Source organism: Leuciscus leuciscus, assembly GCF_965113295.1.
Source record: "Leuciscus leuciscus genome assembly, chromosome: 1".
NCBI classification, from domain to species: Eukaryota; Metazoa; Chordata; class Actinopteri; order Cypriniformes; family Leuciscidae; genus Leuciscus; species Leuciscus leuciscus.
In genome coordinates, this window is record NC_138725.1 from 43,027,648 (window position 1) to 43,055,381 (window position 27,734).

General features: G+C 39.5%; 1 protein-coding gene across 2 annotated transcripts; it reads right to left on the reverse strand.

Annotated features, from left to right (window-relative positions):
- Positions 1-27,204, reverse strand: kank2 (KN motif and ankyrin repeat domains 2). Of its 2 annotated transcripts, none has more exons than XM_082137589.1 (13): positions 27,136-27,204; positions 19,419-19,504; positions 12,182-12,244; positions 9,949-11,319; positions 8,824-9,036; positions 8,621-8,726; positions 7,314-8,036; positions 7,138-7,225; positions 5,241-5,460; positions 4,151-4,293; positions 3,871-4,071; positions 2,259-2,357; positions 1-2,180 (listed from the first exon to the last, which is right to left on the reverse strand). In XM_082137589.1, exons 3-13 carry the CDS (start codon positions 12,225-12,227, stop codon positions 2,124-2,126), a joined length of 3,267 nt encoding a protein of 1,088 aa, XP_081993715.1. In that variant the 5' UTR covers positions 12,228-12,244; positions 19,419-19,504; positions 27,136-27,204; the 3' UTR covers positions 1-2,123. The 2 variants fall into 2 exon arrangements, with proteins under 2 accessions (XP_081993715.1, XP_081993716.1); XM_082137590.1 differs by lacking the exon at positions 27,136-27,204 and adding an exon at positions 19,593-21,153.
- Between the last annotated feature and the right edge of the window lie 530 nt (positions 27,205-27,734).

Genomic DNA, 27,734 nt, shown 5'->3' on the forward strand with positions numbered 1-27,734 from the left:
TGTGAGCACTTTACATAAAGGTACATGACCGGCAAATGTGCCAAAAGATATACAAAACTGTGAACACATATTACACATTTTGAAAGATATTCAAAGAGTGTTAAATAAAACAAATACAAAAGAGTATAAAACTAATTACGTACTAAACTAGTTATATGAAAGCATGTGTGGGTAAACCAAAAGGTTAAATCTATCTTTCAAATTAAACAAAGCTCTAGATCTTCCATTTAAAATATTAAAATCCAACAACTTGTGTGGTTAAAAAAAAATTCTATAGTCTTTGCACTAAAACTTTGGAGACGATATATATTATTTTCATTTTGGAAAACATCTTACATTCGTTGTAGACAATACCGAGCCAAATCAATCTGTGCTCAGCCAGGACCAATATGTGCATATATAATGTGCACAACATCTGGTCTCATTCACTAAAACAAAACAAAACTCACGCACATGTACCTTCATATTTCCTTCACTGGCTATGCATCATTGCAACTGGTAATTTGCAAGAAAACAGATATTTAAAAAAAGAAGAAGAATGTATTAGCTCCGCAACATTATTTTGTATTCATCAATATTGTTTTTGGAGAGCCCTTGTTCAATAAACCTTCAATATTTTTTTTATATTAACAAAATGTCAAAACCATGCAGTCCTCCACAAATCAGAGTAAACAAAGTACAACCTCAATAGACTATAATACTGCATCAGCTGTGAACAAACCTGGGGTGGTAATGAGAACGGGTCACTGTGATTTTCCCAAGTAAGACACGTTCCTGGATCAACATCTTTGTTGATCCTGGAACAACATTCCAATCAACCAATCAGATTTGCAAGAGAAGTTTACAGTTAATGTCAAGTTCAGGCTTACAACCAGGGTTAAGTGTTTCTACATCAGTGTTATTCACCATCATTTCCCTCTGATTTTAGAGATAAGTTATGGATAGGTTTAGGGGTAAAGATATGGTTAGGACTACATTTTCGGACAGGAATGTTGTACCAGGATCAACAAAATATGTTGATCCAGGAACATGTCTTTCTTTCTCTGTCCAAAAACATAGTCCTACCCCTATATCTACCCCTAAACCTATCCATAACTTCAAATCATAACCCTAAAATCAGAGGGTCATGATAGGTGATTAAGAATGATGTATAAGCCCTTAACCCTGGTTGTAAGCCTAAATTTGACATTACCTAAATATCCCTCAAATCTGATTGGCTGATTGGAATGTTGTACTTGGTGAAATCATGTTCATGTACATCCAGATGATTTACACAAGCCTAAAAACAGGATGACATCTCACCATGTGAATTCATTCAGTAAAAATGCTAAAATATCATCACAAGTGTATTACCTGTAAAATATAGTATTACAAATCTCCTAGAGAAGTAAGTGGTTTCCCGTTGTGGGGTGAGACAACTGCACTGTATAATCAAATATTGAAAATCACCATGTAAAATCTATCAAACATCGTGCTGAAAACAGCTACTGTGGAAACTCAAAACGTGTTTTTCGCAATTGTAAAAACCGTGAAAGGACACTTGATCAAGATAAACTTTTTTTAGTTGTTTGCACAATGCTCTTATAAATGTAATCAGTTGCTGTTTGACTGGTTGTAAAAGTAAATGCACTTTTATAATTTGACTGTATATGGTAACACTCGTTTCATGTCAACAAATGGACAGCTAGATAAATGATATTGCTATTAAACGCTCGTTGTTATTCTTATTTGAGTGGCACCCATTTAAATGAGCTACAAAAAGGAACAGAAAACAACAGATAAGGACCGATGGTGCCAAGTGCTACTTCCTTTTTAAGAGTGCACAATTTTTATATCTATAAAAGTTGTACATGCTAAATTGTGGGTACACATACTGTACACAAACACACAAAAACTCTCTCTCACACTCACACACACACACACACACACACACACACACACACACACACACACACACACACACACACACACACACACACACACACACACACACACACACACACACACACACACACACACACACACACACACACACACACACACACACACACACACACAGAGAGACAGTGGAATGGACGAGGAACGTTAGCTGGAAGAGTTGACATCAAATTCATGGCATCCATTTACTTCAGTTCAGAGGAGGGAGGAGAAGATCCCAGAATAGGAGACTTTGGTGACACCTGTTGAAAAGGAAAAACTTTATGACTTAACTCGCTCACAGGGCAGATTAACTGTGAAAACAGAGCAAGCACACTTACAGGGGAAGGTGGCTTAGCGAAATTGAGGTGCGCATACAGAAGCACAGCTATGTCATTCTGACTGGCCTCCAGCGCAATGGAGAGAGCCGTGCTGCCATCCTGTAAACCAGCAGCAGAAAATACACATATAAAGATTAATGACAAATATGAGTGTCTGCAATAAAGTAAAAGGGGGTAGCACTTTACAATAAGGTCCTATTAGTTAATTCATTACCTAAAAATAACTAAAGATTAGCAATAGATTTGTTAAAGTATTTATTTATCTTTGTTAACATTAAATTAATAAAAATACAACAAAATCATAGTTCAGATTCATTAAGTAATATTAACAGATACATTTTTTTATTATAATCAGTAATAATCAGCAGGAGAGGCAAGGGTGACATTTTGGGTTGAAAAAGGGAGAAGGACAGTTTAATGTTAATAAAACTCCCAGTTATTAATTTCATGTCGCAGAATATGCATTTCTTGTTTCTAATTTCATCACTGTAACGCCATAAAATATTACTTAAGTCAGAACCACCTCTGCTCTTCCCCGAACGAGTCTGAGGGGATAGAGAAGAGGAGGAGGAGGCAAACCCATAGCTGGAGAAGAGAAGAGCCTATATATCACCATCGATCATTTCACTTACATCGAATATAGTGTTGAGAAAGAAATACAATGGCAGAGGACGCTAGCCTCTCTCGGTATATTAACCAATCATTGCAGAGACGTAAAAAATGGCCATCTACCTTGATTATGGAGAGCAGAGATATGAGCAGGGTTGTACATGTGAATTTTTACAACCTGAACAAACCCTGCCTTGTAAAAAAGAGAAAAAAAAAGAAAAAAAAACTATCTGATATTATAACTCCTTCCCTGCCATTGACTGAATTTCCCGGCTATCCATGTTTTCACTGTTATACGGTAGGGGGCGCTATTACACATCGTCTGAAAGAGTATAGATAGAGTCTCCAGTTTAGATTCAAAATCAAGCAAAGATGAAGCAGAAACAAGTGATAGATGATTGCTTGCTTACGCACATTAAAGATAACGTGATTATCAAACATTAAACAGCATATAAATCAAAACTACCAAATGTTACTGAATAAAATGTCGACCCAGGATGAGTTATGGGACTGTGAAGCTTTGGTAGTGTTCATGGACTCGATCTACTCCATCTGATCATCGTTCTGAATCAAATACGGATGTAGTCTTTGACAAAAACGCAATCATCTCAGCCTTTTGTTTTTTGTTCTAAATGTTGTTGTTGTTTAAAAAAAAAAAGAAGGAAATTACCGACATTCAAGTGTTGCTAAAAATAAAAAAAAGAATGCATGGAGCTAGAATGTTTGTTTATTTTTTAGGCCCATATAGGCCCTATGCTTTCTTTTTATATATTGTACTTTGCTCTTTGATTTGGCAGATAAACATCTACATTTATAATATATAATTTTATTAAAATTGCTTCATTGTTTATTTTTTTCTAAGAAATAATGAAGGATTATGATTGATAGCATACCACACTTAAGTAGCAAAATTGGCAAAATATGCTATAATGATAAAAGATAAAGAAGAAAGACAGAATTTAATAAATGATGGTATTATGCTTGATAAAGAAGAACTAATCACATTATCAGTGAGCGTGGCATCACAGCCTGGCACAGACAGCAGCTGCCGCACGATATCCACGTGACCGTGTTCACAGGCACACATGAGCGCTGTGGAGCCGTCATCATCACGCAGGTTCACCTGGGCTCCACAGGACAGCAGAGCTTTCACCATGTCCCCTCTGCCATGACTGACCGCCAGCATCAGTGCCGTCTGCCCTGCCTACCACACACACACATGCATCAGTACATCACAGAGCACACAGTGTTGAAGTGTAGTGATTGACCAGAAGAGGGCGCACCTGGCTGGCTTTGGCATTGACGTCGCCTGTGCAGAGCAGCTGGAGGACGGTTTGAAGGTCACGGTCAGAGTTGAAGGCAGCCAGAGCTGTCAACATGATAGCCGTGTAACCAGCCTTGTTCTGCTTGTCAGCATTACAGAGGCCTACAAAAACAAGGACAGCTGATAAATAAGAGGTACAGATATAGCTCTGTGACATGGTAAATAAAAGGTACGGACATATTTTTGGCCACAAGTACACTGCTGTTCAAAAGTCTGGAGTCAGAAGGATTTAAAAAAAAACTTTTTTGTATTAGGCTACTTTTATTCCGCAAGGATGCATTAAATTGATCAAAATTCTGTTTCAAATAAATATTGTTCTTTTGAACTTAATGAGAAATGTTTCTTGAGCATCAAAGCAACATATTAGAATGATTTCTGAAGGATCATGTGACACTGAAGACTGGAGGAATGATGCTGAAAATTCTACTTTGCATCACCGGAATAAATTACATTTTAAAATACATTAAAATAGAAAACAGTTATTTTAAATTGTAAAAATATTTCACAATATTACTGTTTTTACTGTATTTTTTTTATTTTTTTAATCAAATAAATGCAGCTTTGATGAGCATAAGAGACTTGGTGGTTTAGGTCAAATTAATTTACTGTAGTATGTTTAACTTAACTATTACATTTGTCCAACTGCATTTCTTATGTTGATCCAACTTAATTATTTTTCTTAATTTATTGAGGTTTAATTACTGTCAAATATTACTCATTGGGTGAAGCAATTAAGCTCAGCCCACAACAATCATAAAGCTGCCCACAGTCTCAGCACAAGAGCCACTCTTCAGCACATTACAGAAACTCTGCTAAACGTCCAACATAACTGACATCAAACACTAACATGTCTTTCCCTTTACTGAAAAACACCAAAAATGACACCTAATCCCTAAATGAACTCTCCTAATGCAGTCCCTAGCAAAGCATGCTGGGAACTACAGATCCACTGCCTAAGGAGAGAAAAGACGTAATGTGACAAAGCACGTATGAAAACAGTGTGTCAGCAGCGGTGAGCATTGCTCGGAGATGTGAGGAGCGTCACTCACCAGTTCCCAGCAGCAGATTAACTACAGGGAAGTTGGAGTGAGAGACAGTGTAGTGCAGAGCTGTGTTTCCATTGCCGTCAGCCATGTTGATGACAAACTCCAGTAGCTGCGGGGAAATGGAGGCAAAGGTGTCCATGTATGCCTTGACAACTGCAGTGTCAGCAGCCTTATGACAGGACACTCTGAGCCACTCCTGGAGCACGCTGGTGTAGGCCGTCCTCTGTCAACACAAGACAAGACACAAACGGCTTTTAATGCCCTGTTCTATCAATGGAATTGAATAACTATTTTAAAGGTGAAGTGTGTAATTTCTGCAGCACCCAAATGGAATTGCAAAAATAACTTTTTCTTTAGAAATTGTGGGTGGTGCTTGTCCATGCATAGCCTGACTACGTCAGACTTCGTACTTCCGCTCAATTTCATTTCACTTCTGTACTCAGTCTGAGACAGCGTCATAGCTTTCCGTTTTCCTCCGGCCTGAAAACAGCCGGGCCAATCAACGAACAGAGGGCGGGCTGAGAGCCGTGACGTAGACGCTGATTGTACCGTGGATGCATAGATTTACTTCACATAATCTGCAGAAGTCGTTCACAGCCATGTTCACTCCGGTGTTTCGCTCGATGGTTTTTGTTTTCGCATCATATGTGTGTTTACAGTGGAAGTTAGATGCGGCTGAGCATGCGCATAACACACGCCATAACCAAACATTATGTGATTGGCTTACGGGTAACCAATGATTTTAAACTTCAGACAAGCGCCCCCCCCCCGCGAGAGAGAAAACACTTCTCTATTATGCCATTCCAGACTCTGTCTACGAAGCAAAGCGAAGTAGCAGAGTTTGGTATTACCAGGCTAGTCCATGCACACTTTGCCACCACAATGTCGGAGCTGGAACTACAACTGCCCAGGTATTGCCTCAAGTCTGTATGATATTCTGATTCCAAGTTTATTTTTAAGATATTATTTATGCCTGTCGCACAAAGAGTGTGGGACGTGGTCCATGGCAAGGCTTTAGGTGGGAAGTACTGTAAAATGAGCAATAACAATAGTGATGTTTGCTTAATATTTTAAAAGCATCACAGAAGCACAATGGGAATGATGCAGTTTGAGATACTGCAAATATTAGGGCCCTATGAAATGATTTCTTTATGATTTTTTCCAAAATTCTGTTTGTTTTTCCCCCGTTTCTATATTTTTCTGGTTTCATTACATTTTAATAAACAAAAAGCATGTCTAATCAATTTAATTGATTTACATTTTTCTGGATTTATATTTAATACAAATGTATTAGCAGAAAAAGGTAGTAATAAAATGAAGGCATAATTCAATTAATTTTTTAAAATTTAAATTAATTGAAAACTTAATTCCTTTTTGCCAAACAAAGTGCTGCATAAAAGAGCTTTACTGTTCAAATGAAAACAGGGACTATAATTGTGTGATATTCCTTAAAAAATAACATTTAAAAAAAGAAGCATTATTATTATTACACTGATTAGCACATTCTACTGTACAGTAGTAATGTACTTCTGCCACATTCTCTTCAAGTTAAGCCAAATTTCGATTTTGAGGGGGTTGTCGTGAAGACCTTTGAGCTTCTGTGTGTATATATGACATGACAATATCTCGATTTGATTAAGTGTACAGCCCTACTTTTGACTCAATTCATCCAAAATTTGCCATATCCTGTGACATTCCACGTTATAATGTAAATTCCGTTTTATGACTGGATTCTGCGATTCCGTCCACGTTTTTCCACATTGTAGAAATCAGAAAGTTTCTAAGCAAAATAATTACATACTTCCCTTCCAAACTTTTAAAACAACCTTAAATATATCTTGAAGATATGAACTATGGCATCCGTCATTTATAATCATAAAAGCACAACTGACGAACATACCGCGTCTTGATGGCTAAATGCATTTGGTTCGCTGAGGGCCTTCTGCAAGGTGTGGAGGGCCGTCATGAGACTGCCACTCAATTCCAGCCTGAAAACAAGGAGAAAATGCTTGCCAACTTATATAAATCAACAGTGAATCTCATAATAGCTTGTGTCACTGATTTGAGTCAAACTACCTGCTTGCTTGTTTATTAGTGGGGGTGGTGCTTGCGTTTGCTGCTGTATCAGTGGCGGAGGATATGGCTATGTCCTGTTTTGCTGAGGCATCAGTAGATTGTGAATGCGTTGCTCCTTGTTGGGAGGTGAGGTCAGCGGTTTCTGATTGGCTAACATCTTGCTGAGGTTTGGCACCGGTGGATTGTGACAGAGTTGTCGTCTGTTGAGCAGCGAGGTCTGAAACCTCTGGCTGGACATTTGAATCAGTGGCTTTGGATTGCTGCACTGCAATGCTGGTGGATGATAACTGGACAGAGTTTTGTTCAAGAGAAACGGCAGTGCTTTCAGAGGTATGCGCTTGAAAAACGCATTTGAACTCTGTGGACTGAACGACACCCTCCGGATGAGCCGTGGCGGTCACTGGCGATTGGCTCACACAATGCTGTATGTCTGCCTCTGCTGCTGGTGACTGGGTGACCTGTTGCTGGGTAGCTGCATCCGTGGCATGTGATTGGCTGGTGCTTTGCTGTGCTGCAGTGTGATTGGCTGGTGGCTGGGCAGTGCTTTGCTGAGGTGTTTGGGCATCTGCTGTCTGAGAGCTGGGCTGCAGGATGCAGGAGGTCACCTGAGATGGCTGGGCCGCAGAGTCCGGCAGTTTCTCTGTAGCCTCGTGGTATTCGCTTGCATCACTCTCATCTTCTGAACTTTCCGAACTACTCTCTTCAGAGGATGTCGATTCGTACCTGCAGAGCACAATAGTGATGTTTTTTTACTAGATTGTGGCAAAATACTCACATAAAACCCTCTTATGAAATGGATCCTAAATGGATAATCTAAACTAGATGTGTAGTTCCTGATGGAAGCAAAAGTGTTGCAAGGCAGCAAAATAATAGATTCTAAGTACTTTGCAAATGACATATTTTTGTTAAAAAGTTTAAAGTTTCCAAAAACCATGAGTAATTAGCACATCCACATTCAATTATCCACAAAAAGTCTGAATTGAGTCTGAATGCGGATAATAAAAAACCTTAACCAAAATGTTTGAGAAATATTCTCCTTAAAGGGTCATGAAACCCTAAAACACATTACTTGAGATGTTAATAGATATGTATAGGTTGCACATAAAAGAAAACAACGATATCACTCGTTTTGTTTATTATTAAAGGGGGAAAGTGGTTGTTCTTTTCATTTTACAGTGCCATTTCGTTCTTCTGATTGTCACAAAATGTGAGGTAGAACAATAGATAGTTCAATGCTAATACTGTTAAAACACAAACAACTGCAACATATCTTATTGTTCATTTATTAAACATAATTTTGTATTTACCCCCCATTGACTCCTATGAACTGCAGGTTCTTTTTTGTGGACGGAGAGCCAGGTTCCCCATCAGCCTTTCTCTTCATGATTGACCTCAGTGTGGACTGAGGGGAGGCTGGACAGTACAAACAAAGTGGACATCGTGAGAATCACTACTTTAAATATATGGAAAATGTCTGATTCATTGTTATCACCAGTTACTCAAAGCGAACCTGGTTTTGATGGATCAATTTGGATGGCTTCTTCTGCTGGTTGCTGGTAAATATCTCCCTCATTTAGCCGTTGGCAGACAGCAGACACTTGGCTGCACTTTGTCTCCATAGCGGTTGCCTGGTTGGTCACTGGCACTGATTTGGACACTTCGCTTCTCAAGACCTCCCGCACCTGCTTAGAGCTTATTGCAATGGGAAACTCACGTGGTAATTCTGAGGACAAAACAGAAACAGTCTAAATTAGCACAACTGCTAAAATAATTTATGGAATGATTGTTTGATCTGTGGAACACAAAAAGAAGAAAAAAGGCAGAATATCCATGCTCCATTTCATCCAACGTGAAAAAGAACATGGGTCTAACTCCAAAAGTGCCACACAAAAAAAGCACTATAAAAGTAGTCCAACTGACTTAAAGGGTTAGGTCACCCAAAAATGAAATTCTTTCATTAATAACTCACCCTCATGTTTTTCCAAACCCTTAAGACTTTCGTTCATCTTCAATCTTCTATTGGTTACACGTCTTCACATGATAAGAATTAGTCAGAGTTCACCAAACTTGAACTTTGCAATGCTTTGAAATTCACATAAGCTTGTGTTTCCGCTGTCCCAAATTCACTTGTGTGTGGATGAAAGTCAAAGGAATTAAAAGTGTAGTATGACTGCCCCTTTATGTGCTATTCTGATGCCTTCTAAATCCATACAACCACTTTAAGTAAGTATTAGACAAAATTCTTTTGCATTTTCAAACTGGCACAGAAAATGGCTACAACATGCATCAACCAATGATGTTTAACCCTTATTACTTTTAACCATATCTGAATATAGGTATTGTGTCAGAACACTAATATAGGGAATAAGTAGTATTGACCACTTTCATTATGCTTTTATGATGCTTTCTTTGTAATTTCAGGAGCTAAACAGTATCTGTCCCAAGAAAGAGCAACAAAAATATTCTGCATCTTTTCGTGTTTTATAGAATAAAACGATCAGTCAATCGGTTTGGAATGACATGAAGGTGAGTAAATGGTGAACTATCCCTTAAACAGTTAAAATGGCACCCAAAAGTATGTAATTACATTTGTAGTGTTTATGTTGTTTTCAGTAATGTATCATTTCATACACACCCTCTGCTGCTGGGGACTCTGCATGTCTTCTGTGGGGCCCCTCCGGTGCAGACACAGGCTGAGCGGGAGAACTGCAACTCTGGGCTCTTAGCAGCTTCCCCACACCCACCACTGTGGGCTGCTCCAATGTGTACACTTGGATCCCCACAGTCCTCTGCTGACGAGGTTGCTGGGTAAAACTGACAACAGTGTGCAGGCCGGGACCAGCCTGTCCCTGCTGCTCCTGCCAGCCGAGACTAGTGGCTCTCACTGCATGGTCTACCTGAGGGGAAAGAGCCTGCCTCTCGACTTGCTGCTGAGCGCTCTGTAGCTCCTGCATCGTTTCCCTCAGCTGAACTTCTAAAACCCCCACCTTAGTCTTGAGGGCTTCAGTTTCAGGCAGAAGCCCCAAGTCTTCCTCTCGCACCCCTACTCCTACTTGACGATAACTCCTTTCTTCCGCCTCAGGCCCCACACCGACGGTTCGCACCTCCCGCCTTGCACCCGGACGAGCTCCACCGACAATTACTGTCTCCTCGATTTCACATCCTGAGTCCTGGAGGGAGCCCGGAGTGGTAGGTGAAAGACTCCCTGTGGCTCTGTTCGAGGCTCCTGCCCCGTTTCCCGCCTCCTCCTCGGGTATGTCGATGTAAAGGTCTCCTCTTGGACGGCTTCGACTGAACCCCAGCGTGTGGCCCAGGAACTTCTGGCTCTTTAGTTGCACACTGAGCTGCCTCTTCTCCTCCTGAAGCACGGAGATCTTCACTTGCAGCACTGGGATGGTCTTTACCTGCTCCTCCAGCTCCCGGATCTTCCGCAGGGCGACGGCCATCTGCTCCCGTACGTGCTGCAGATGGGCAGGTGTCGGTGAGACGGGTGTGGACAAGCCAGAGCTCATTGGCGTATAGGAGCCACCTCCCTGGGCACGATTGAAGCTGTGAGCACTGGACAGGGAGGTGTTGGAGCCGGCAACGCTGTTATGCATGCTGCCCAGGTTTGAGAAACGACGGCCGTCCTTCTCCTCCTCCAGCTTGCGGCGAGCATCCAGCAAGGTCTTCTCCACGCGTGCCGTACTGAAGTTGGGCCGCTGTGTACTGTGGAAGCCCGGCGCACAATAGGAGTATGACGAGTGGCGGCTGTCCATGCTGGCGTTGGAGCACAGTGACTCAGTGGAGGTCCACCAGGAGCCCGTGTAGCCGTAGCCACGTGGAAGAGAGCCGTAACGTGGGCGCCGCTGCACTGGCACCTTCTTAATAGTGTTTCCTTTCTCAATATCATTGACATACTTGAGGAAGTCCAGGTCCAGACGGTAGCCGTAGGGGGTCTCTACTGAGTATGGAGCCTCTTGTTCCTTTCCATGCAAGGAGGGGGGCGCTGGGGGGTTAATCTTCCCTAAGGACAGAGGAAACAAATTTAAACTGCAGGAAATCTTAGTCTAATCTCAGAATCAGACAACAGGAAAAAGAATAAACTTTACTCTATGATCAGATCAAGAATTTACTTTATTAGTTAGTCTCTTAAAGGACAAGTTCGGTATTTTACACTTAAAGCCCTGTTTACAGATCGTATCTGATGAAATAGAACGGTTAAGATTAAAATTTGGACACATGCTGCTGTCCCGAGAATTTTAGGTTTATTTCGCTTCCCCCCACCACCCCCACAATGGTTGTCTATATGCACTGGAAGATTCCGTCCTAAAAACACATTAAACTTTCGTTTACAAAGACGTGAAACTCACCGAGTGGTCAGGGGGTGTTCACTGATATGTTCCATCAAAAATCGCTGAAAAAGATGCATTCCAACAGGTTTTATCGTAGTTTTTGTCCAACTCCATTGCCTTAATAGGAGACCGCAGCACCTTTACGATATTACTCCGCCGCTTCTTCTTCTGCTTCTTCTGTGTATTCAATGAAATGCCCGTGGTTTGCTTGCAATTGGCAAAGGTGCATTATCGCCACCAACTGGGCTGGAGTGTCTATTATTCAAGCTCTCAACGGAAGAATCACGGGTGTGACGCGTTTGGCAAAATAGGTCCACAAAAGCGAAATAAACCTAAAATTCTCGGGACAGGAGCATGTGTCCAAATGTTTATCTTAACCGTTCTATTTCATCAGATACGATCTGTAAACAGGGCTTTAAGTGTAAAATACCGAACTTGTCCTTTAAGTGCGGACGAACAAGGGAAAGGATAATGGAATCACAATATATAAACATTACATTATGTGCAGTTTACGACTTAAAAATAGGATCTTACCAGGAAAACTGGAGTCCATATGAAGCACCTGAGCCATGATTGTCATTCACCAGCCAATCTCTCCTGCATAAGAGAGATATCATAAGTATTTTCCCATTGAACTCATGAGATTTATGGCCAGCTACCAGACCTCACTCAAAAATCAGGTCACCATGAAATCAAAATTGACCCTTTTTTAATGGAATATTGCAGTATTTATCACCCATGCACCTCGTGAACTTGATGATGACGTGTTCACCGGTGCAAGAGTGGAAAAATAACATTTCCCCTCCAGCAACCTGTCACTCACATGAGTAATACCAAACAGCAACAATCTAACAATCCAATCAATTCCCGATGGACAAAATCAAGTCCCACCTGAAATGTTTTCATTCCGGTCATTTGATTTAAAGTTATTTCACACTTAGTGTTAGGGGTAAAGCATTACAAGTAATGCGAGTTACGTAATCAGATTACTTTTCAAGTAACTAAATTTACAATAAAATATCTGAGTTACTTTTTCAAATAAGTAACAAGTTACTTTATTTTCCCATGTATTGACTGACAGTTCTTCTGTCCTCATGATGAGATAATTGTAAGTGCAGAGGCGTTGAGTGTGCTGGGTAAACATGATGCTTATTGTAATTCTAGACTAAATGTGAGTATTTACTCATCTCACTTGCACAAAAACATTCTGTATTTCTCAAAATGAATAAAACCAGTAAAATGCAAACTCAGAATAGTATGCAAACCTGCAATCATTTAGTGTTAACTTACACAAATATACCTTATGGATTTAATCTCACTTTATTAACCAATGTCTTTGCTGCCATACTAATAAGCAAAAATGACTTCAGATAAACATCACATTTGTGTTTATTTAAAAAAATTTTTTATTATTATTTCTGAAGTAATAGTGTTGAACTTTCCTCAGCAGCAGAGCTGAAAGGTTTGTTTGAGCTGCAATTTTGCATTTCCTTCAGCCCGAGGCTTATTCAGATCCATATGAATTTGAGGCTTATTCAGACACTTTTGGTGAGAAAGGGCCAAAAATAGAACTTTTTTGTTATTAAAAATCAAACAAGCAAGCACAGCTTAGATAAGGAAAAGTAACGCAAAAGTATGTGATGCATTAATTTCCATAAAAAGTAACTAAGTATTGCAATTACAGTAGTTACTTTTCTAGAGAGTAACGCAATATTGTAATGCATTACATTTGAAAGTAACTTTCCCAGACACTGGTCACAATAGGGAAGAAAATACTTTATACCAGAGACTGCAAAAACAACAGACGGCTGCAGTGACAAGCGCTTGTGTGAGGGTGTTATGAGATATTTAAAATAATACAAAGACATACTTCTAGAGTACATGCTGAACAAAGATGAAACTTTCTAGAGCGCATGTGTCGACCACCTGCGTTTGCGCACACTATCAAATGGAGTAGGCTATACTTTGAAAGGTTGCACGTTCGACTGTACACATATGCTATAGCGTTCTCGTAAAACAAACTAAGTATACTTTGGGCTTTAGACTGTTCGGTTTCTGTTTGTTCCTAGTTCTCTTGTTTGGAGGAGAGGGGAGAAAGAAGGGAAAGTTTTCTGGCAGGCGACAAGAGAAGAAAGAGTGTCTAGTTACAGCCTTATTAGGAATCATCTGAATACGCTCTCTGTGATTCTCAGAATTGAAGTAATGTAAAAAAACACAGACACAGGCACTATTGCTCTGCCTTTCTCTCCCCCACTTTTTCCATGATTTTTATCTCCCTTTCTCTGCCTTATTTTTCCTTACTCTGTCAGCTGATGATCAGGAGATAGCAGCTGACCTCTGCCGGCTCTTTCTTCTTCCGCTCTCCAAGTTGCCTATTGCACCAGAAGAAAGGAAGTCAGCCTTAAATCAATTAGATAAAATGAAACTGATGCATTACACGTATAGGCCTTTCTATAACTGTTTTTTCACTATCTTCATCTGTTTTTTTTTATGTCCACTCAGTATTGCATCTTTCTCAGCTAATGTGTCTTTTTGCCAAAGATTAACTTTCTAGGTCATTAGTTAGTGTGTGTGTGTGTGTGTGTGTGTGTGTGTGTGTGTGTGTGTGTGTGTGTGTGTGTGTGTGTGTGTGTGTGTGTGTGTGTGTGTGTGTGTGTGTGTGTAGGGGGCGGCAGTGCCATGGGCTATCTCTGTTCCCAACATTAACAACATATTAGACCACAGAATTGGGCTTCACATACATATAGAGAACTGCTGACTGCTCCAGTCATTTCGGTTCATAATGGGAAATTGCTTCACCCTTGCTGCCTCACACAAATCTTTCCCCTCTTTCTAATCTCATGACCCTCTCAGTCTGTTTATGTTCTCGCCTGTTTCAGGGGAAAAGTAGGGCATACAAGACTGACTGAACTGATTTGGTATTTTGTAGATCTTAAGTCGACAAAATGAGCTCTCTTGCCCACTATCCATCCTGTGTGCTTTTGCTCACTTTCTTACACTTGAAAACTCACTAATTTAACAGGCCTCTCAGCTGCTTCAGTTGTTGTATTTGTTTTCTCTTAATCGTATTGAGGTATCTCTACCATCCAGGGTTAATATCTTAAGAACAACAAATATACTAGTTTTCAGTGCAGTTTCACCTGCATCATTTTAAAATGTATCAGCATGTAATAGTCATGTGGGATCGTTTCAGTGAATTTTTCCAATGCAACCATGCATTTTCAAAGTATAGTTTCAAAGGGTTGAACGATTGATGAATAGTTTTATCATTTAACATGTTTAAATGATTAAATGATAAACATGTCAAACATGTTTAACTATACAGTCCATTAAAAGGCAAAAGTAATATTAATATCAATTTTGTACTAAAATTATGAAAGAAAATAATTTAATATTTTCCTCTTTATATTATAGACTATATATATATATATATATATATATATATATATATATATATATATATATAATTATATAATTTACCATGTTTAACATCACATACTTTCATTAAAATAGAGATTTTGGGGAGAAAGGTCCCTTCATTTAATGTAAATGACAGGGGTCAATGCAGAATGTTTAAAAAAACGGCACTTTTACTGTTAATGAACATCTCAAAGAGCTATTTCCACCTGATTTAGCCAATGAAATTAGTTTTATGGTTTGTTGGTTTTATTCAGTGATGTTTAATAATATTTCTGACTTGAATAAAAACAGTTCATTTAGATTGAATTAAAACAGGCAGAGATGGTTAAGTGGTCCGTGTACCTTCTGATAATTTTGTTTCTCATTTTTGTGACTATTATTCTGTTCGCGAAACTGAGGAACAACTGATGAGGAACAACTGAAACACGGTTTTATGTTTGGTTGACCAATCAGTGGAAAGAGGCATTTAATTCCCACCCATGCAGAGGTCGAATATTCAAGCCGTTTATACTTTATACGTTTATATTTTAGTTTTATTGTGTTTCCATTTGGTGAATTAGAACAAAGTGTGATGAAAGCAAAAAAAAAAAAAAAAAAAACTGTTTATATTAATGAGAAGGGTTGAATATGTGATAAATGAACCGTCTCATATTTTCCCATTTTGAAGACAAAAACGAGAAAACAAATTATCCGAAGGTACACAGACCTCAAGTCAATAGCATCTTAATTAGTGGGTTTTTTATTCCCCTGCCACAGCCACAGATGAATGTTGAGTACGCTTGAGAAAATGTTAGGGTGTGTGTGAATGTGAGCGCTAACACACAGATTTGTGTGTGTACGTGTGAAAAGTGAGTGTCAGTGCTATGGTGAGTGCTGACAGGGGGACGGTTGATGAGCCATAATTAGAGACTCCAGTAAAGGCACACAGCATGACAAACATCCAGCCCTCAGCAATGACGTACACAATTCTCTGTCTCTTTCGTTAAGTCAGAAACACCCTTGCTCTCCTCCAACCAGTCTCTCACTCTTATTTCTCTGCTCTACTAATATTCTAACATCTCTATTGGTATTGTTCATATTTAGAGTTAAGTTGTCGTCAAATAAAAAAAGGAGCTACACTGTGTAAATGAACAGTGCTGCACTTTGCTCTGAAACACGCTGTGCATACATTTATTTTATTTAATTGCAGCCTTTGAGATTTGATAATCACACTGACTTGGCCATATCAGAATGTCAATTTTATTTTTAATTAATCATTCAGTACTATCTAGGATACATAGCAACATGCCAAAAGCCACTCAGAACACTTTATCAGCCGCACATAAATGCTCTAGCAACCATTCAGAAAACTGCAGCACAACAACAACACTTCAAACCATTACAACACATTGGCAACCACATAGCAACACCCTGGAAACCAGTCACAAAACTCCTTAACTCTTTCCGTGGCAGCGTTTTTCCTAAATTTGCCAGACAAAATTTCCATGGCCCCCAAAATATTTTGTTTTATGAATATCTGAACATGCAATATAGCCAAAGAAAAAAAGTTTTATTCCAGCTTTAAATTGTTCTTTTTCATCAACAATTTAAAGTGGGTAAGTTTCATAAAAAGCTCAATTTTGAGCAAAAAGCTGAGAAAATCACGTTTTTGTCAAAGCTTACATCTGGATCGGATTCAGAGCGATGATCAAAACATAGATGAAGTAGATCGAGTCCATCAACACCCCCAAAGCTTCATAGTCCTAAAGCTCGTCCTGGCTCGACATTTCATTCTGTAACATTAGACCGTTTTGATTTATATGCTGTTTAATGTTGATGATCGCATTATTTTATAACGTGCATCTGCATGCATCTGCTTACATATGCTATCCCTGGTTTCTGCTTCTGTTTCACCTGTGTTTTGATCCAGAGATTCAGTACTCTTTCAGAAGATGTGTAATAGCGCCCCCTATCGTATAACAGTGAAAACACGGAAAGTCAGAAAATGTCTTAAAGTTCCCCTGTAGTCAATCACTGTATCCCTTAAAACTCATCTTTGATCACCAAAATTACCTATTTAAAAGTTCTTTCCTTGAAATTTTTTTTTTTATTCATGACTTAAAATAGCTTGAATGTAACTCTACACCCTTGCCTCATATAGAGACAGAGCGCATTTAGGCCACGCCCACACCGGGGGGGAAAACAAACCAACCCTCCCCATTGACTTTGCATTGCGAGAGGCTGCCTCCTTGTCATTTCTTGCTTCTAACAAAAGACAGAAAAATGCCTAAAAGCTGCTGTGTGACAAGGTGTACAGCAAACAAGCTAAAAAAAACAGAAATAAGTTTTTATTAGCTCTCGACCCCAAAAAACGAGTGTTTAGGACATACAAGTGGATACAGGCAGTTGAGACAGAGCGTCACGTGTCTCATTACTATGAGAACTAACGTACACCCGCTGGAGGAGACCGTAATCGGCAACACAGGATAGTTTATCTTACAGAAATATAATATATAAAACTGACATTCGGATATTTGACTCACCAGTGACCAAATGTTTAACTTACTGCACACGTAGTGTATTTTCAGTGCATACTGAGTGTCAGTATCCCACAATTTACCCATTCATTCCAGCCTGTATCCACTTTTATGTCCTCAAACGCTCAATTTTTGGGGTCGACAGCTTATGAAAACTTCTTAGCTTGTTTGCTGTACACCTTGTCACACAGCAGCTTTTAGGCATTATTCTGTCTTTTGTTAGAAGCAAGGAATGACAAGGAGGCAGCCTCTCGCAATGCAAAGTCAATGGAGACAGTTGGTTTGTTTTCCCCCTTGGTGGGCGTGGTCTTCAGATTATGACGCGTTGCGCTCTGTCTCTATAGTATATGCTGTTCTATGAATATGTAAATTAGCCCCGCCTCCACTCACTCACACCAGCTCAGAGATCCACTCACTGACGATCACACGTTGACCCGATTGGTTACAAGGTAGTTTGTGACGTCAGAAACACCAGCGATTTCAAACCGTGTTTTTGAGACTGTCTTTGGTTCGCTGCAGTTTTAAGGAGAAAATACTCAGCAATGATGTTGACTTATAAATTTGTACATGGTTTGTCTTAAAGCATATTAAAAACACCACATAGACCTATAAACAACATTAAAAACTTGATTTTAACCACAGGGGGACTTTAAATGACGGGGAAGCATTCTCTCATAAATTACGGAAATTTCCATCAATGGCGGGGGAAAGATTTAACATTATGAAGGCACATTTTACAAAGGGCCATTCATATTGCATTAAGTCAGTCAATGTCGAAACCTAGTGTTCCTGACTCGTTTCAGTGCTGTGCCTCATGCTCCCAAACAATCCCCATCTCCAGCCCACCACATTCACCCTCTGCTGCCGAAGAACAGGGCTTCACCGGCCACTACTGTGCAGAGGCATGCGTGCAAGTGTGGCGGTGACCTTCCTCCTCCTCTGTCTGCACATAAACACTGTCCCATTGAGATGACGGTGAACAGAACACAGTGTGCCCCCCTCCCCGGCAGCGTCCTGCCATTTCTCAGTGGCATGCTGATCTCTACCCTCCTCCAGAAGGAATGTGTTGCCCTAAACCCATGCCCTTCACTCCATACCTCTCTCCCAACTTCCCTCGTTTTACATTCCAGAGCAGCGGAAGTTGACATCTCCTGCCACCAGGGTCTCCCACACCCACCGCCACATTATTAAGATTAGCAATCGAGGGAAAGAGGATGTAGAGAAATCTTATATCGGCCCACATTTGGTGGCTAGGAGGAGTAATTTTACCATGTTCGTGGAGTCGGGAAAACAGAATTCCTCAAAGTCCGTTTAATATTATGAAAACATGTCAAGGAGAATGTCTGGTCATTAGTTTCACTCAAGCAAGCTTTCTGAGGAACGGATAAACATTGAGGGTTTTTTGGGTTGGATGCTTCAAAGGTCCCTTTATCACTGTGTGAATTTCAAGGTCAGTTCGCAACAAGCTGCTTAATTTTTCTTGGCTATGACGTGGAATTTGGGATCCTTATCTACAAACCAGGAATAAATTGACTCCTTAAACTCAAGGGAGCCGCTTGAGTAATTTGTATCTTGTCTAAAGACAGCAGTTAGAGTTCAATAATTCACTGTAGAGGTCTGTGCGATATTCCGGCCCAACTCCTGTCCCGATCCTGCTGGCAAAATTCAGCAAGTAGAGATCTATATGGGGATTTTTCAGTTTTTTCTCCTTTATTTATTTTTTTCAATTCGTTACATTTACATTTGTTACAGCAGGCAAAAGGTTTCCCTGCTTTCCCTTGCTCTTGCATACAACGGAAAAACATGAATGCAAGAATGCAGGACCTCTAACTCACTGTGCTGCAATGATGGTCTCTCTTCCCCGACCTCCTCGCTCTCCTCTTTCGATTCCTGCGACTCTCTTATGGGTGCCACCAAAATCCTGAAGGGGAAAAAAAAGATGATTTATTTAAAAAATAACTCAAATTGTGACTAACATTGGCAGATTCTTTGCATGATTTCGGTCGCACCCTTCGTTTTAGACCCTCAATGTCATCTCGAGCACCAGAGAAGCCACTCCCCACGACGACTGCTGATCCCAAAATGCCTCTTCTGTGAGAGACTAATTCGGCTTGGCTCTGTTGCCTACCACCACAACACACCCTTCATATCCCTTAACCACAACAACATGTTACTTGGCATACCGTCCTGAGCCTGGGAAAGCTTTGCGCTGTGAGCAAAGTTTTTTGGTCCGAAGTACTACTGAGTCAAACCCAGAGAGACAGACACACCCCTGCCGGACACCAGACGGCACCCAGAAACATTCCAGAACATCGTGGACCTTCACAAACACTCCTACAACCTTAAAGACTTCCTCAATGGCGGGGCTCAATAACTTTGTGGTTAAAAATCTACATGACTGGAAAATTATCCTCAAAATCTCATACAGACATTTCATTTCTGGTCATCTAAACCATTCTGAAGTGTCAAGTGCACGTTCTTCTAAAGCTCAACAATGACCAAAATGCATTTCTGCAGTCTTAGTGGTGAATTGATATGTTTTTATAGAGTAACAATGTCAAAGTGGGAACATTAGGTTACATTGTTCCAACACTTTTGTCATGCCAGTATCTAGAGGGGGAAAGAAACAGAGCTTTATACAGGAGTGACAGCCAAATCACAAAGAGCCATTCATTCAGCCTCAAACTCCACAGCTGGTTCTAATATAGTGCTGGGAGGAGCATGGGGAAGAGAGAGATTGCCTTTAAAACACACGTAATGCTTCTCATTTGCCCACTGCTGAGAAAGTCCCATTCTTTCTGGAAAACAAAGAGAGAATCTTACTGTAATCATAAACTGGTTTAGTGAGTGGTTTCTTTTGCTGGATGTTCTCACCACTGGTTTACGAGTAAATATGTGGTGAATTTATGGACATATTTTATTTTTCTTTGTTACATTATTATATATATATTTTTTATTATTATTATTTTGTGGTCAAAACAGTTACATTTTTATTCAAAATCTAAATTACATATGGAAATAAACAAAGTCTATGTAAAATAATGAAACAAAAAAGTAACCCCTTAACTGTCACCCCACTTTTTGAGAATGGTTGTAATGCATGAATGCTGTGGAAAACAGACCTTAGGTTGGTCTCTTTTTAAAGAAGATACTCAGCAGATTATTGTCCATGCAAAAATGTTATAGTAGTTTATGTTTACTGTAAACAAACATTCACTAAACATTTTTTATTATACACAAAATATGTAGGCTATTTTACAAAATAATTTTTAATCTATAAAATTGATATAAAATCAATGCCATATGTCTAACAAAGTTATGTTCCAAGTTTGACGTTCCTATAAGATTTTGTTTAGGCGATGTACCAAAAATAGCCACCGGGTGACACCTATAATATTCCATTGAATTTGTTTATGCGTTCTCCTGTAACAAATTAATAAATATCTGTCACAATATCACTTCTATCACAAAACAGTTGGCAAATATGGAACCTTGAGTCTCAGAACTTTCCGACGATATGTGTTTTGTCAAGATTAGAAACATTTTTGAATAAAAATGAGTTAAAATATATTTTTAAAAATGAAACATGAAATGACCACTAGTGTTTTTTGAGTTAGAAATTTTTAGTTAAGCTTCCGAATGATACCTAATTTTGATGATTGCTAAAATATGTGATATATAGAACATCTTATTATCATCAATGTTGAAAACAGTTGAATTTTTTCAGGACTTTTTGATGAATATAAAGTTCAAAAGAACAGCATTTTTTACAGCATCTTTTGTAACATTATAAATGTCTTTACTCACTTGATCAATTTAATGCTTCCTTGCGGAATAAAAGTTTTCAATTTCTTTCATAAAAAAATAATAATCTTACTGACCACAAACTTTGGAATGGTAGTGTAATCAGAAAAAATAAATCAGAAAAAATCTAAATATATTTTTTACAAGTGGTCTCAGACTGTACTGTACATACAGTAGACCACGCTGTAAATCATGTACATATATCGTGTCACAAAACGTACTCTAAAGTGATTTTTAGTGTCATTTTGAATAGGCTAATCATGCACATACAACAATAGCTAACTTTGTAGTGACGCTAAAAAGATTGACACCTAAAAACTACGCAATTATGTCTAGGGCCAACAATACAAATGTCCCCTTCCAACCACACATGCAGCCAATCAATGTCAAGCACATACTCAACAAAAGTTCACAACCTTTAGATAGAGGAGGATGATACTATGCACTGAAATACTTGAAGGTAGTTATTAAGGTAACGGTCCATTGAGAACCGTTGCATATGTGTACGAACAGCACATGAGTTCAGGTTCAGAAAGAGTTACAGGAAAGGGAGCTGCAGTTCCCTAAAGACCCAGAAACTAGTCGGTCACTTCCTCCCAGCCGAGGAGAAGGGGAGACTTAAAAATTAGGGAGGGAGAGAAAAAGAGAAAAGATTACGACAGTAATAGAGTACAGAAAATTTAGCAGGAAGGAGAGCAGAAAGACACAAAGGGAGTAGGTCCAGGATGGACACCAGGAGAGGCTAAAACAGCAAAGGGTGATATTTAAATGGAAATGTCTAGAGCAAAAATACTTTAGGCAAAGGCAGCTTTGAGACTAAGAAAGCCAGTGTGAGTCATTTAAAATTCCATTGGCTTTACGTTTTGTGCTCTTTGCTGACCATATGCGGCAAAAAAAAGAAGAAAAAAAGAAGCACAGCAGGACAAAATGAGGCTTAAGGAAAACTTAACTAAGTCTCAGACAGGGGGTGAAAAATATTGCGATCAGAACAGAGTCTCAAGTCCGTCCCAATCGCGATTGTATTCAGTGCATTTCTCTGACCAGTCAAGAAAACATACGAGACATAGAGGGAACTGTGCCGTGTCTTTGAACTAGTCTTCCAACAACTCTTAAGGCCCGTTTACACCAAGAACAAGAACTATAATGTTAACTATAATGATAATTATGTTAGCGTCAAGTCTCCCTGTGGTGAAAATCAAGCTTTTAATGTTATTTATATGTTTTTAATATGCTTTAAGACAAACCATGTGCAAATTCACAAGTCAACACCATTGCTGATTATTTTCTTCTTAAATCTGCAGTGAACCAAAGACTGTCTCAAAATCGCTGGTGTTTCTGACGTCACAAACTACCTTGTGACCAATCAGGTCAACGTGTGATCGTCAACGAGTGGATCTCTGAGCTGGTGTGAGTGGAGGCGGGGCTCATTTACATATTCATAGAACCACGTTTACTAAATGAGGCAAGGGTGTAGAGTTACATTCAAGCTATTTTAAGGCATGAAGAATTTTTTCAAGGAAAAACATTTAAATATGTAATTTTGGTGATCAAAGCTAAAATGATCGACTAAAGGCAGACTTAAAAAATAACACAAAAAGAAATCTGATGCAACATGAGCAGATCTAATTGTAATGCCACAATCAACACTTTTCATTCATTTTCAAATTTCACATTAATCACGACAGTCACAATAGATTTAGTTTAATTGCACAGGGCCAATTTTTGCCCTCTTATCTTGAATTTGGGAGGCATTTTTGTTCATTTTGGTGGCCCCTGTTAATTTCTGAGGCCTTGTAAGTCTAAGCTGTTGTGAGAGGAATACTTCTCCATTGGTGGTCCAAAGCTGTTGTTGTGCGAACAGATCCTGTTGATAGAAGAATAACATGCAGAACTCTGAATGACTACGCTCTCGTTTTGAGGACGTTTTCGCTGGGTTAGGTGTTATGTAACGGACCTGCTATCCATGTATATATGGGGTGCAGCAATGCTCCAACCAGGACCTTATGAAGAATTATGACCAATGCTGGAAAGCGTCCACATGCCCTGCACATACAGGGCTGTTTTTTACATTAGGGAGTGGTATGGAGAAAACGACGGCATCTACAGAAACACCACGGCCTGAAGCCAAAGCTCAAGGTCCAGGGAGGGGCTTCTCCCCGCTCACGTTACCGCCGGAGCAGGAGCAGAACAAACACACGCCGCGACGCCATTGGTCATTGTGCTGACCTCTGACAGGAAACGGCCTGCGGGGTGGAGCTGGGCAACATGAATCACCACAGACATCCAAATTTACCCCTCCAAATGAGAATTAACGGCAAATTCCTGCGAGATCCAGGATTACGGGTTATGGATAAGCTGGGGAAATATAAATACTTAAAAGAAGAAAGAGACAAACAAAATAGACACTTTGTAAGTGTATAGTGTCATGCAGAAGCAATCAGGTCATGAGTATGTTAGGAGTGGCGATTCATCACTGTGGTCGGGACAGCTGTGGTGGGGAGAATTTAGGGGTTAGTCAGACTCTACTCGCTAATGTAAACAAAGAGTAAGGGAAGCAGATTTCACGGGGAACATTCACAGCCTCTACCATTTCCAGGATCAAGCTCTCTCGTGTGGAAACCAAAACTTTTCCAGAGTGCAACTGTGGAATACATCCTGACAGAGCTGAATATAACGTTACTATGAAACGACGAGTGTGCTTTGAAAGTGTCGAAGTTTGTGCAGAACCTTTGCTAAAGAGTTCATTGAGCTTTTTTAGGTTAGACGAGCAGCAGCACACACCCCAGAACACATGCCCCACACATGCAGCAGACAAACACTGAGACACACCTTCACTCTAGGGACGAAAGTCTGTTCTAAAATTTCTATCCTCCCTTTCAGATTAATGTCTTATCTGGATGAGAATGCTTCACTTTCTGGTGGGCAAAAAAATGAGACGCATACATTGCACAAAGGAGCAAGTTGCTTCCAAAATTACTTGTGCAATCCGCCATATTACATGTTCTAAATCGATAATGTCTTAAAGTCGGCATGCAATGGAAGTTGCGATTGTCTTTTCTTCCCTATTGATATGTATGAAACCTTCTTGAACAAGAAAAAAATAATTAGGGCGGGACTTCATCATCAGGGAATCGATTGGATGGTTGTGGTTTGCCATTGCTACGATGTCATGTGAGTGACAGGTTGTCCCGCCCTCGCGCCAGTAAACACATCATCAGAGAAGAGAGGAGAAGAGATGAGCTGCAAGATGGAGGGGAAGTTATTTTTGAAGATCGCGAGGACAAATTAATAAAAAATTAAATAATGATGTGCACGTAAAAAATATTTATAATAAACACTGCAATATTCCATAAAAAAAAATCCATTTTGATATCATGATGACTTTAAGCTAAATGTAACCAAAACTGGGGCTTTTTTTTTTTTTTAATGGCCATGTATTACTCCACAGCAGACACTATGATATCTGGACAAAAGTTGCAAATTAGCATGATTTTTCATTTTCTATGCCAACAAGCAGGTTTAATTTGAATAATTTTAGTATTGTTCGAAATTCTGTGAGCCTTGACACAGCTATGGTTTGTGCAGCATTCGGTTGGTGGATGTGGATTGTACTGATTTTGGTATTGGTCTGAATGAGATATTTGTGATAAATTGTTTTATTCTAATTTTAGAAAAGGGGCAAAAGATACAAATTTGCCTAAAGGGTTACCTCTAGCTCATTTATAGTTATGTTTCTCTTGATTAATGTGCACTGTCAAATAAAGAAATAAAATAACAAATAAACATTCAGCAAACAGAATGATGGTGACTGTTTGCATGCTTGATTATTGCTTGATTATTAAACTTTAAACTTGTTGCCATTGTCTACAATGAATTTAACGTCACATTTAAAGTGACAGACAGATTTACACACCTATCAAGCAGAATAACGCTTGCTGAGTGGAAGTTAAAGTGAACGTGACAAGCCATAAAATTGCTGAGGATCATTTTTAGATACAAAAGGCTGCCCACTTTCGCAAAGATCCATGTAGGCCTATAGAAATAATGGAGTTTTGCTTCAAAGCATCGGAAGCATGTCCTAAAATACCTCAGGAAAACTACAAATAGACATAAATGAGAAGACAATTGCTGCCATATAGTGGCTATAAAGGCTATAAAGTGAATGTGGAGAGCAAAGACGGGCGTCTGGCAAATCTGAGCACAGTTATAGATGAGTCTAACAGAGTTAGAGACATGGTCTAGTTACTTGGTGGATATTTGTCTGAGATTACTGTCTTTACTTCAGAAAAAAAAAAAAAGTATAAATACTGTCAAAGAGAAACCAATGATATCCCATTTGTGATTTTTCTTTCCTATGGGGAGGCGCGGTGTCCTGGGAGGATGTAATTGTCAACAATTGAGTGACATGCTGAGAAACATCAACAATTAATGGAAATTAAAAGCGCTCGAGACACATTCGCGTAGTCCTGTGGCTTAATTTCATTAGTCTTGCAAACAATATTAAGACGCCCAGCATGTGGTCCACCGTGCAAATGGGGTTTATAACCGCGCATTCCTGCGCGAGGAATTCCACGACTTCACCCCGCGCGCCAAACGACGCGCAGAAGCGGCGCGGCGCGCGCGTCTCATGAACTCCTACGACACGACTATACGAGCGCGTGTTGTAATCACTTCACAACCTAAACGAGGTGTTAGTTAAACATACGACTGACGAGAAAGAATGAGAGTAACCCCCCAAAACAAAAACAAAAAGTCGCGTGGCGTGACTGAAACAATAGCCAACACTAAAAACCCTCAAAACAGTTACAAATACGGACTAAAGAAATTACTGGAAACTACAACTAAAACATCTTTCTTTCAACTAAAACTTAAACTGGGTTGAAAATGTGCCACTCTCTTCTTTTTCACAAGTTCTACATTCCAAGAGGTGTTCCACGATCAGAAACATTCTAATTTAAATCAGACTTGTGCAAACATTAAAACGCACGTGTTAAACCAAGCAAAGCAAGGCCCATGAATTCAAAGCCAAAGTGATGAACATCTGGAAGTCATGAAAAACTCCAGCAGTCCCACCCTCTCCCCAGAGTCACAGCAGTCACGGGGCTTTTATTTAATGAAGAATTTACCCCAAACCGCCATCAGCACTCGTTTAACCATCATCTCCGTCGAGTCCATTTAAATGATACGATTACGAGAGCAATATTCAGATAAAACACATAAAAGGTGTTTTATGTCCAGATTTGACAAACAAAAAGAGCGCGCGCCCGCAAACGAACTCTGCTTTTTATTAAAAACAAAGGCTTTCTAAAACACTTCAATCAGTTTACCATATTCACAATGAATTGAATAATTCTACACGAGTGTATCTGAACTCTAAGGATCACACTATTAAAGGCATTGTGCGCACTTCCCACGAAAGATGCATGCGGTTTAATTTCCTTATGCCTATAATAATAGAAATCAACCAATAAAAACGAGCGTTGCTTCTTTTTAAATGAACCCAACCTAAATAATTCATAGCCTATAATAGCAAGGGTAGCCAGTTTTAAATGGTGAATGTGAATCCCCATCATGGAACCGTTACTTTGAAACTCAAAGTAAAATCGAGCAGCACAAAGACTGAAGCATCACAACCAAGAAAGCAAATGGAAAATGACAATGTACCCGTATACTGTATAATTGCATGATTTTTTTTCTCATAAAAAGCACAAGGTTGAGCAGACAGCATATGTGTGTATTGTCACCTACCCCCTTCCAGTCCCCTCAGTCGATAAGGCCAGCAGTCTCACTGACAGAGACAAAAACACCGCAGCCAAACCATGAAGCGAACCCCTCCCTCTGCTCTTAAAGAGCCAACGCGTTCATACCTCAAAATTCATACCCTATTATCTTCCTCAAATTTGCTCTTTTTATTTTTCACTTCAAAAAACCTCGCGATATTGAGCAAATTGTTTCAGTATTATCATTAGAAACAACATGATTGATCATGCTTATTAAATACAATAGACTTCAGGAAATTGAAAATCATTCATCAGAATTGAATTAATTTTGAATGCGGTTACACCGAATCGCTGCATTGAAATTTGTAATTTAATAACGCTACTGATATGCTGGGGGCATGACGTCATATTGACCTTTCGTCATGTGCAGACCGATATACGGCGATGACGAGCTCATTCATCGTCCGTATGGGCTGTAAAGCCGCATTATTAACAATATTAATTTGCTATTAGGTCGCAGATGGACAGGCGCGTTTTTTCTTTGTCTCGTTACATGTCAATGACACGTTGACCATATGGTGGTCGTTTTGAGAAGCAGACAATCAAGCTGTGATGAGATTAAGAGCT